General features: G+C 36.7%; 1 protein-coding gene across 2 annotated transcripts in view; it reads right to left on the bottom strand.

Moving 5' to 3' along the window:
* The window catches only part of LOC309501041 (protein unc-13 homolog A-like), a 36,874-nt gene that overhangs the window by 14,620 nt on the left and 9,433 nt on the right, over positions 1–12,821 (bottom strand). For both annotated transcript variants that reach the window (XM_082172978.1, XM_082172979.1), the window contains exons 11-18: positions 12,003–12,137; positions 8,858–8,985; positions 5,864–5,949; positions 4,652–4,778; positions 4,470–4,566; positions 3,093–3,236; positions 2,768–2,845; positions 2,345–2,422 (exon numbers count right to left, since the gene is read on the bottom strand). In XM_082172978.1, coding sequence (XP_082029104.1) covers positions 2,345–2,422; positions 2,768–2,845; positions 3,093–3,236; positions 4,470–4,566; positions 4,652–4,778; positions 5,864–5,949; positions 8,858–8,985; positions 12,003–12,137 — 873 coding nt within the window. The remainder of the gene's footprint in view (positions 1–2,344; positions 2,423–2,767; positions 2,846–3,092; positions 3,237–4,469; positions 4,567–4,651; positions 4,779–5,863; positions 5,950–8,857; positions 8,986–12,002; positions 12,138–12,821) is intronic.

Below are 12,821 nucleotides of genomic sequence, written 5' to 3'. Positions count from 1 at the left end.
TGCCACATTGACACTATTATTGAACTGAATTGAGATTAATGATGACACTATTGTCTTCTGGAGAGCTGCTTTTTATTTATTTTTTTACAATATCAACAGTGATTTTCCAGTTTATCACTGTGAATCTGTATTGTGACCTGACTTTCATAACATGCACTCTGATGACATCATGCCGCTCATTTCCAGCCAATGGCATCTGTTTAACACTGAAGCCCCGCCTCTTTGTGAAACCCAGCCAATCTTTATTAGTATGCGCTGAGAGAATTTGCTGTAAATTTATTGAACATTCTGTGAGTAATGGGAATCCAGAAAATGTGTTTGCTGTGAATCACACAACATTTATAATACGTATGAATTATGAATAACGTCATAAATATGCTAATCTGGGAGCATTTACGAGATCGGTCGTAAATGATGCATGACGTCAATGCAAATGTCGTGAGAAGGCAAGAATAATGAGCTGTCTGGCAAATGTGTGTATAAGTCGGAGATTGCGCTAAAGACGGAGCGTGGGAATGTTTTATGGGAGAATAGATGGGATGAAAGATGGATGATGGAAAAGTTGCTAAATGTGAGAGATTTACGGATGAACAGAGAACAGGAGAGACGAGACTCTGAACGAAAACAGTGCTGAGAATATGGATTTCTGAACCTGTAATATGAATTACTTTATTTATTTTTAATGTATTTACTGACAAATGCAACATTGCTTCCACATGATGCAGAGGAATATGACGCTGTGTATAAGTGATCTCAGAGGAGATGGTGGTCTAGTGGGTTAAACCACTGAACTGGTAAACTGGTAAATCAAAGGTTGCTGGTTCAATCCCAGCAGTCACCACCAGTGTGTCCTTGAGCAAGACACTTTACTCCACGTTGCTCCAGGGGGATTGTCCCTGTAATAAGTGCACTGTAAGTCGCTTTGGATAAAAGCGTCTGCCAAATGCATAAATGTAAATGTAAATCTCATATCGCATTTGCACTTTCATTTACTTCAATTTGGTTTGTCATATCCAGTTTCAAGAGACATTGAATTATATCCTGACTATTCAAATATAAACTACTGTTCAAAAGTTTGGGGTGGTTTTTTGAAAAAAAATAATACTTTTATTTAGCAAGGAAACATGATATTAATCAAAAGTGACGTTGATAATGTTAATGATAAAAGATTCAATTTCAAATAAATGCTGTTCTTTTGATCAAAGAATCTTGAAAACTAAAATGTATCACGGTTTCCACAACAATATGAAGCTGTTTTCAACGTCGATAACGATCATAAATGTTTCTTGAGCATCAAATCCTCATATTATACTGATTTGTGAAGGATCATGTGACACTGAAGACTGGAGTAATGATGCTGAAAATTCAGCTTTGATCACAGGAATAAATTACACTTTACTATATATTCACATAGAAAACAGTTATTTTACATTGCTGACACAATTTTTACTGTATTTTGATCAAATAAATGCAGCCTTGGAAAAGAATAAGAGTTCTCTTACGAGAGGTCTCTCGTACTGCGTAAGATATCTTACGCTAGGGGAAAATCCTTTTCCGCGAGATATTGAAGCCAAAAATTATCCTTAATTTTGTAATAATGCAAAACGCGTTGCAGCAGCAATGCAGACATAGGCGAGACAGCTCGCGCGCCTATTGGCTGCTCTGCGGCAACTGCAGCAGCCTATCGAGCGAGGCCTGGCGTGACGTCAGACCCAATCAGGGCACTTCGCGCCCGCTGCGTCTACTCTCGTAAGAGAACGTACTCGGTTACTAACGTAACCTCGGTTCTCTCTAGAAGAGGGAACGAGTACTGCGTATCTTGCCGTGCATGCACACGCTCTGGTTGCTTCGATGATGAAAAACCAGATAATAGCTGCCTGCGAGCGATATTTATAGGCCTAGACCACGCCCATTTCGGCGGGACGTGACGCAGCGGGCGCGAAGTGCCCTGATTGGGTCTGACGTCACGCCAGGCCTCGCTCGATAGGCTGCTGCAGTTGCCGCAGAGCAGCCAATAGGCGCGCGAGCTGTCTCGCCTATGTCTGCATTGCTGCTGCAACGCGTTTTGCATTATTACAAAATTAAGGATAATTTTTGGCTTCAATATCTTGCGGAAAAGGATTTTCCCCTAGCGTAAGATATCGTACGCAGTACTCGTTCCCTCTTCTAGAGAGAACCGAGGTTACGTTAGTAACCGAGTACGACTTCTTTCATAACCAAAAAATCGTAGTGACCCCAAACTAAAAAAAAAAAAAAAAAAAAAAATCTTCACACAAGGCATCATGTGACTTCAAAAATCTTCAAGATGGCATGTTTAAAAGTGTTAATGTGTGCATGAACTCACGCCTTTCCCTCCCATCGCCTCAAACATCTTCTCCAACTGGACTCGCAGCTGCTGGATATTATTAATTATGATGCAAGGCTGAAAATAACAGAGTAGAGGAAGTTAAATAACATTAACACACACACACACACACACACACACAGACAAGCTATTACAGAAATCCCTGCAGCAACAGAAAGCAACGAATAGTGTTAAATGTGAAAACTTCACAGTCGTGTGAGCTGAATGAGTGTGTGTGTGTGTGTGTGTGTGTGTGTGTGTGTGTGTGTGTGTGTGTGTGTGTGTGTGTGTGTGTGTGTGTGTCTTCCTCTGAGAGTCACTCAGCTAATTACTATATCTCCATCTAATAGCTCACTAGCAGACACATCCCAAGAGTTTTAATTATGAGCCTATTATAAGTGTAAATGCATAAATGTGACGCACCACTTTCTCCTTCTTGCAGTGAGTGGGAAAATCCTTGGTAATGATGTCAGCGTAAGACAGAAGAACATTTCCAATGGTCTGAGAGAAAGAAAAACAGTCACATGATCAGAGGAATAATGCAAAAATCCATTTATCTGCACTGTGATCTGTGAAACTCTGCAGAGCTTTTACATTCACAAACAGCTTTATTACACACTGCATGAAAGGGAATATCTGAGAAAGCGGAATAGAGGCACTTTAATGTTCAGTGCGAGAGGTATGACCAATAATGATAGTGATGCTTGACTTATAAAACCCCACTGACTGAATGAAACACGCGTGTCACCTTAGCAAACCTCTTCATGTAATTCCCCACGATCTGAGGATCGGGACACTCCAGCTTCCTGATGATCTCGAAGCTCTGGTTGAGCTGAGAGAAGACGTCCACCACCGAACAGGAGAAGAGCGCGTGCTCCGACGTCGGCTGGAACTGCAGGCCAATCACCAAACAAGCAAAATAAATCATTTTAAAATATGAAACACTCACTAAAGAAGGTTTTATTTTGTTTATCTGCATGTCGAGAGCATTAAGAACCAGTATCTTCCTTCCAGTATATTTACAATACAAATAACTAAACATTTATAAATCAAGATGCATTTACCGGAGAAGCAAAATGACGTTTTGTCGTATGAAACGTGTATCAAAATGAAGTGAGTTTATGCTTTAAAAAAATGAAGAAATAGCAATAATTCATTGGCAGATATTTTTTCTTGTTTTGAGCAAAAACTCTTAATATAAAGACTTAATATCTTCAGTCATTTCCCATCTCAAGTAAATGCATCTTGATTTAAGAATGTTTAGATATTTGTACTGATAAACCAGAGCGGAAATGTTATTTTTCACAGTATGCAAATGAGTTGTTAAATTAATTAAATATTAACTTCAAATCTCTGGGAGGAAGTTTGGGAAAGCTTGAATTAAATTAGAAGCATTTGTCTAAGAAATATTAGACATAATACATAAATTATAAAGTCCCCCTGTGGTGAAAATCCATCTTTTAATGTTGTTTATGTGTCTATGTGGTGTTTTTAATCTGCTTTAAGACAAAGCATGTGTAAGTTCATAAGTCGACAGCATTGCTGAGTATTTTCTCCTTAAAACTGCAGTGAACCAAAGACAGTCTCAAACACACGCTTTGAAATCGCTGGTGTTTCTGACGTCACAAACTACCTTGTAACCAATCAGATCAACGTGTGATCGTCAACCAGTGGATCTCTGAGCTGAGTGAGTGAGTGGAGGCGGGGTGAATTTGCATATTCATAGAACCACGCATACTAAATGAGGCAAGGGTGTCGAGTTACAGTCAAGATATTTTAAGACATGAGGAATCTTTTCAAGGAGAACACTTTAAATATGTCATTTTGGTGATCAAAGATGAGTTTTATGGGGTAAAATGAGGGATTTTTATGAGATTTAAGTGAGGCTTTTTGATTCTTATTGATATATTTACATATGTGCATCACCCTAATAGTGGCTGTCTACGAGTCTTGATGTTTCATTGTGTAAATAAAAACTTTCATGTACTGTAAGTGTCATTCTCAAATACTGAATATTTTTTATTTAAACTCAGGTCTCCCGAATTGCTTCGGCACAAGTTTGTGGTCAGAGTTTATGAATATTTCAGGCTAATTGGATTCGATGAAAGACTTCGATGATATTTACCCCGTCCTTTGTGTCCCTGACCAGAGCGCCGTGCAGGAAATCTCTGGAAACTTCCTCGTTCTCATCCAGCCACAGGATCACGAAGGGCTCAAACCATCTGTCCAGACACAGATAAAGCAGTTCAGATGCTGAGAGATTCCTCCTCAGAGACACACACTATCACAGAACACAAACGTTCTTACGCCGGGTACTCCGGCACGCGGTCCTGGAAGAACAGCAGCTCCTTGCAGTATTCGTTGTAGAGCCACTTCACCTTGAAGTGCAGGTTCATGTAATCGGCGCTCTTGCACAGCCGCTGCTTCTCGTGCTCTGAGAGACAGAGAGTAGATCACAGAAAACAGGATGTTCAGCACAGATGAGACTTGAGAAGTGGAGTTTGATTCCCAGCCCTTATAACACTCACTTCTTTCTTAGAAAAATGCAATTAAACCTCAGATTATACAATAGAGCTAAAACAAAGACGTGAAGAGAGAAAAAAGTAAATAAATACATCATATAATAATCAAATAATAGATTAAAAAAATTAAATAAAAATATAAATTAATAACAGAAAAATAAAGGTTTTAAGACAGAGATTTAAGCAAACCTCGAATTACAACAGAACTAAAACATAATACTATAATAGAAGAGAGAAAAAATGTCTTAATAAATAAATCCCATATAATAATAATTAATATAATGAATTAAAATTGATTAATGTACATTTTAAAAAGTAAATAAAAATATAGAAAAAAATAAAAAAATAAATCACAAATAATATTAATTCATATAATAAATAAAAATAAATAGATAAATGTATATTTAAAAAAATAAACAAAACAAAAAATAAGTAAATAAATAAATACATTACAAATAAATAATAGAAAAAACTATTAAACTTCAAGACAGAGATTCACATTAAGCAGAAAAGTAAAACAGAACTAAAAACATAACATGGTCAAAGGAGTGTAGAGATAGAAAGGAAAAAAAATATTTTATAATTGCTTAATAAACATTTTAAGACAAACCTCAAATTATAAAAAAACTAAAACAAAATTAGAAAACAAGTGTCAAGAGAGAAATAATAAGTAAATAAACAATAAATAAATCACAAATAATGAGCTAAAGAAATAATTGCAAATTGTAATTTTTTATTACAAATAAAATAAAAAATAGAAAAATAAACATTTTAAGACGGATTTAAAAAACCTGAAAGAGAGACAATAGAGAAATATTTTAAATAAACAATAAATAAATCACACATAATAATAGTTAATATAATATAATAAATAATATTATATAATAAATAAAAATAAAGAAATAATTGGATATTGAAAAAATAAATAGTTATTTTTAATAAATAAAAAATCATCACTGAAATGTAAACACAACACGTTCAGTGTGTGTCCGTTTACCTTCCATAGCGTACTTCATATCCTGAGCAAACATGTTCCACATCACCTCGGCACTGATCTTCCCCACGTTCAGCTCCTGAGGGAACCTGCACAACCAAACACACACACACACACACACACACACACACACACACGTATGGGTATGTTTCCCTCAGCTTCATTCATATCAGCCGCTTAATCCTAGTCTATCACTTCAACCGCTGGGAACTGTCCGTGTAACGTGTGCACTTTTTTACTTTAGTAATCATCATAAATTAGTAGGGGTGTAACGATTCCCTCATGTCACGATTCGATACAGATCACGATACTGAGTCTATTACCATAGACTTTAAAAAGAAATATGGACGTTGTGTGCGTGACATCACCCGTTAAAGTTTGTTAATGATGTTACATTTTCCTTAGACAATAATCTGTCCACTGGAGCAATATTTATAGATCTAACCAAAGCGTTTGATCTGGTTGATCACTATATTCTCCTGGATTAATTATATAACATTGGTCTCTCTGACATCAACCTGTCTTTTGAAAATCATATTTCATATGTTACAAAAACAGCCTTTTTCCACCTTAGAAACATTGCTAAGCTACGTAATATGCTATCAGTTTCTGATGCAGAAAAGTTAGTTCATGCATTCATGACCTCGAGACTGGATTACTGTAAAGCTTTATTAGCTGGTTGTCCTGCATCCTCAATAAACAAGCTACAGTTAGTCCAAAATGCCGCCGCTAGAGTTCTTACGAGATCAAGAAAATATGATCATATAACACCGATTTTATCATCACTGCATTGGTTACCTATAAAGCTCCGTATTAATTACAAGGTATTGCTACTGACTTATAAAGCCCTAAACGGCTTAGCTCCAGTCTATTTAACGGATCTTCTATCGCCCTATAATCCATCGCGCTCTTTAAGATCACTAAATTCAAGGCTTTTGGTCATACCTAGGATATCCAGAACCACCAAAGGAGGGAGAGCATTTTCACATTTGGCTCCAAAACTCTGGAATAGTCTTCCTGATACTGTTCGTTGCTCAGACTCGCTCTCCCAGTTTAAAACTAGATTAAAGTCGCATCTCTTCAGCCAGGCATTCATATAATCCTACAGATCAAACTACAATCCGGCCTCTAGCTCATAAATGCCAGAGGCTTGGGGATATTTAATTTAATTTTATCAATCAATAAATTCCTCTTGAAACAAACTTTGTTGTATTATTTTAATTTAATACTGTGAAGCTGCTTTGATACAATCTGTATTGTGAAAAGCGCTATACAAATAAACTTGACTTGACTTGACTTGACTCTCTGAACAGTCCATTTTATGGTTTAATTCATATCTTCATTGCAGACGCCAGTGTGTAATTGTCAATGGTTCTCTCTCTCAGTTCATGATAATGGAAAAGGGTGTTCCTCAAGGTTCTTGTTTAGGCCCTCTTTTATTTTTATTAATGACCTCCCTCAAATGTGCTCTGATAGTCAAATTCTCCTGTATGCTGATAATACAGTTATTTATTCTTCAAAACGTGACATTAACTTGATTCAATCCTCACTGCAATTTGATTTTAATACTATTCAAAAGTGGTTTTCAGAAAACGGACTTATATTGAATAAAAGTAAATCGTATAGTATGTTATTCCCTACTTGGTCTGCCCGACATAACCAGGGCAATAGTTTATCAATTAAATTCGCAGATGGTACACTTATGGAGGATGTTGAGAAATTTTAATATTTGGGCCTTTGGCTCGATTCCAGACTCTCCTTCAGGTCTCATATTGATTCTATAGTGAGAAGAGTAAATTATAATTTAAAACTATTATATCGTTCAATTAATTGTTTCTCACTACCGATTAGATTAAGACTTGTAACTCAGCTATTATTTCCCATTATTGATTACGCTGATTTTGTCTATATGAGTACAACAGAATCATGCCTGAAACCCTTAAACGTTGTTTATAATAGTCTCTGTCGATTTGTGTTGAGATGTCCGTTCCTAACCCATCATTGTTATATGTACCAGACGACAGTTACATTGGTTTCAGTTTGTTTATAAATGTATCTTTTTTAATTATCCTCTTTATTTGAAGCAGTATTTAGTCCCATATAGATCAATTTATGGACTGAGACACCTTGATCATCTATTTTTTTCTGTCCCAAATATTTCAAAAGAAATTGGAAGACGTGCCTTCAAATTCAAAGCACCCTCTGATTGGAACAGCTTACCTTGTTCCTTAAGGTCCATCTCTTCCTTTTCACTCTTTAAGTCAGCCCTGTTAACTTATTTACAATCCTGTGAACAATGCAAATGTTTCCCTATATGACTTGTGTATGTATGTTTTTTTTTTTTTTTCTCCTGTAATATTTTGAAATTATTTCATACTGTTTATATGAATATGTTCTGGATAGAGGAGGGACTGGTTGGTTGATTGTGTCGAAGAGCTTTATGTGTGAATATGTAATTGTCTGTAATTGTTTGATGTTATCTTGAGGACCCCCTCGAAAATTAGATGTTTCATCTCAAGGGGTTATCCTTAATAAAATGAAATGAAATGAAAGCCTGAAGTGGGCGGAGCCGGCCGTCGCCATCTTGGCCGCGTGTCACTCCCGGATAAACGAAAATGTGCAGCGAGGCGGATTAGCTGAGGTGACAAACGGCTAGTAGTGACAGCAGCGGCAATCCACCAGTCACTCAAGTGGCCACGCCCTTAATTATGCAGAACTTTAAGGCTTAATATAATTTAAACGGATGAGTTATACAAAAATTCACTCCCCTCACAGTCGTCATGAAGGACAAAATTAGCTATATAGACCAAAAGCACTTTTTGTACCAGACCGTAAACATGTTTTTTTCAGCTATAAAGTTGGGCATTTTAACATGCGGGTCTATGGGATTGCAGCCGGTCTCTAGTGGCCAGTCGATGAACTGCAGTTTAAGTCACTTCAGAGTTTGATTCAAGAGAGAGACGGGAAGGTTGCCGCTCGATGTGGACACACACTCACTGGTTCAGACAGGGCGTGTAGGAGTTCTTGTCCTCCTCTATAATGGAAACGATGAGGGTGATGAGTTTGGACCAGAAGTCCAGGTTCTTTACGCTCGGCCCCTGTTCTTCAGGAGGAACCGTCTTTGCCTGGATGAGACCAGAAACAAGAGAGTTACGATCATGTCAAATATACCAACACCATAAAACACCTGCACTGCAAAAACTGATGAGCTTTTACTTGTTTTCCAGTAAAAACATGTAAATATTCTTAAATCAAGACACATTTACTCGGGAAGCAAACCGATATAGGAGAAGAACTCTTGTTTTCTGAGGAATTAATCAAAATGAGTTTATGCTTAAATGTCCATACTGTAAAACTGATCAAAAATGAAGGAATTAAGCAAACCAGTGGTTGTGTAGAGTATTTGATTTATTTTTTTAAGTTTTGAGGATTAAGTTAATCCGTAAACATTAATTTATGTATTAAGTAAAATATAAATTTTTTCAAAAGCTAGTACTATAGTAAAAATGTATCAACCGAGTATGACGGGTTAAATCAACACATTATGCTAGGTTAAATAAACAACCCAATTTGCTGGGTAAAATTAACCCAACATGTGTTCTGTCCTATATTTACCCAGCACTTGGGTTGTTTTAACCCACTGTTTGTTAGAATTTTCATGTATTAATCGCTTTTTTTCCCGCCTTATTGGCAGAGGCTATTTACACTAACTCCGCCCACTGACGTCTGGATGGGCCATGAGCTTGAAAAGAAACTTAAAGTTTCCGCAACTTCCTAGGTTGTCTATGAAAGCCTGTAGACTGATTTTTATGTGAAGGATATTTTTGCCGGGAAAATTTAAAGTGCTGCTGCAGTTCACTGAACGGCCACCGGTGTCGCTTATAACAAGGGTTTCTGAATCTTACACACAGCCTCTTTAAAACAAGAACAAATATCTGCCGATGGGCTCAGACAAATCTATTCAAAGGAAAAACAAGATTATTTTTCTGACCCCATGACTTCTCAAAAAGCATCTCAAGTCAATGCATCTTGATTTGAGAATGTTTAGATCATTCGGAGCAGCTCACGGTTACTGGAGGAAGACATGCATTTAAACAAATTGACAATTACAGAAATAACGCAGAGGGAATGCGAGAATGCCTCCTGTGCATTTATATGGTCTATAATTGTCTCAGATCTACACACACACACACACACATACACACACACACAGGGAGCATCAGTCAGCGCTACGGTTATGAGGTGTCAGAAACTCAAGACGTGTTTTCCATCTTGCTAATAAAGTTCTGCAGTGCAAGTGAGAGAGTGAGAGAGAGAGAGAGAGAGAGATAAACATACGACACACTGCGGTTCTTCTCCATTCATAACTGCCACAACACCTCTTCCATAATCAATATTTAATTTTCCATGAGAAGAACTTCAGCGCTCTCTGAATTACTAAACAGAATAAAATCAGCATGAGCGTTCGGAGGAGACAAAGAGAAACTCATTCAGTGTATCGCTCTCCGTTAAAACAACACGCTGAAGTTTACAACACAACATTCAAAAAGAAAGAGGACAGAGTAATTATAGTTAACAATAACTAAAAAAACATAAAACTTTTATCACTTGAAATAAAATAAATGTTAACTGAAGTAAATTAAATATAACAAAACGTAAACTTATTATATTTCAGCTGGTTTACAAGGCAACATTACATTTTTTTTAAGTTTAACTAATGTATTAAAATAACTAGAACACTCATTTTTGTAATTATTATTATTATTATAAAAGTGCAATTAAACATCTCAAGACAGAGATTCAAAATTGCAACAGAACTAAAAACACAACCTTATAAAAGAAGTGAGGAGAGATAGAGAGCAAATAAATAATACAAATAATAATTGAATAAATAAAATAATAAAATATAAAATATGAATAAATAACAGAAAAATGAAAAAATTTGAAAAGAAGTGACAAGAGAGAAAATATATATGATAATAATTAATCAAAATAAACAAAAAATGTATAAAACTGACACTGAAAAAAATAATACTAAAAAACAATGACATTTACAACAAAATTACTAAAACTTTAACTAAATTAAAGATGAAAACAGGAAATATATATAAAATAACTGATTCAAAATATCAATAGAAACGATTTAATATCACAATGATATTAAAATAACACGGTTTCTGCGCGTGCGCTTCAGGACTGTGTTAAACACCATTTGATGCTTTTGCCAATAAAGCAATTAAATGGCGAGACTTACTTTTCTACAACTGCCATGCTGAGCGTTGAGATATCTCCCATGTAACTTTCAAAGCAATTACACACGTATACATGAATACGCACACACACACACACACACACACACGCTAAAAAAACAGCATTATCGGTTTTTGGCTGAAAGAGAAAAGGGTAAAAAGAAAAAATATATATATATGATCCCTAAATTAAAAATAGACTTTACTTGGAAATGTGATGTTAAGCATCACACATAACAGATAGTCTTGAGTCATATATTGTCTCAACTAGTAGAATACAACAAGCATAATTGTTTCAGGTTGTGACCAAACAATACCGAGTACATGTAAACAGTACGCGCATGCGGCTTTTGGGTCGCGTTTTGGTTTGTAGCTTCACCAAACATTAGTAAACCATAGTAGATCACACATATATATTTAAAGCTCAACTGAAACGAGCCCAAACACAACATAACACGACGTGCAGATCTTCATAGATCCTCATAGAGCGCGCTTTACATGCAATACGACATCCGAGATCCGATTGCGTCGCGACGATGATGATGATGATGATGCAGTGTTTTCTAACGTTATTTGACAATATTAGGAAAGTGCACTTGGACCAGATTGATCACAGCTCTTTAATTTACCATTCGCCATAGAATAGAAGAGCACTGGAAGATCTGCGCTTCTTACTTCTTACTTAATATGCATGTTTACACATGCAAGTGGTTCTTATGTTAATGTATTTGAGTGATTATTGTCATGTATGCAGGATTTTTCTTCTACCACAAAAAGTTTCTCAAGTTTTTGTGTCTCATTTGATAGGGTGGACCAGCTGTCAATCAAAACAGCTGAACAGTGCCACCCTGGCCCTTATGTACACACACACACACACACACACACATACTCACTGGGTCATTCTGATATTCTCGGCTGTAGAGCTCATGGCAGTTGTTAAAGATGTACTCGTACGTTGAGTTGAGGCACGCTTTGACACAGTCTTTAACGACTTGACTTGCTCTCGGTGGACTCTGCAGTTCCTGGACCTGAAAACACACACAGACCAAGTTATTCTTCTCGGATATGATATGAGACCTTTCAGAGGATTTAAAAGCCTATAAATATTGCTGAAGGGTTACAAAACACTAACTACTCATAAAGTTGTTTTGGAGATTATGAAAAACTGTATGTGTTTTTTTTTTACCTTGAATGCATGTAAACCTGTTGTAGGAGACCTACTAGGAGACCTACTAGGAGACCTACAAGGAGACCTACTAGGAGACCTACAAGGAGACCTACTAGGAGACCTACAACAGGTTTACATGCATCCAAGGTAAAAAAAAAACATACATTTTCTTCATAATCTCCACTGCAGCATCAGCTCTTTTCTCTCAGCGTCTGAAACGGTTCGTTCAAAGATTCAGTCTCTCAAAACCCCGCCTTTCTGAGAGCAGCTCTGCTCTGATTGGTCAGACGGCCCAGTCTGTTGTGATTGGTCGAAACCAAACGCTCATTATCATATCTGAATCTCAGCTCTTGATACTCAGTGATACGAACAGTAACGATGGCGTGAGTTTTACCGTATCAATCTCATCAAAGTGGATTTGCTTTGTCAGCAGAAAACAGCGTCTTCTCCTCATGAACAACACCAACTCTTCCAGTCTCAGATACACTACAGTGTTTGAGGGCGGAGCAAAGAGATGCTGTTCAGCCAATCAAGACCAGAGGCT

Source organism: Leuciscus leuciscus (genome assembly GCF_965113295.1).
Source record: "Leuciscus leuciscus genome assembly, chromosome: 6".
Lineage (NCBI taxonomy): Eukaryota > Metazoa > Chordata > Actinopteri > Cypriniformes > Leuciscidae > Leuciscus > Leuciscus leuciscus.
This window is presented reverse-complemented; position numbering and strand designations above follow the sequence as displayed.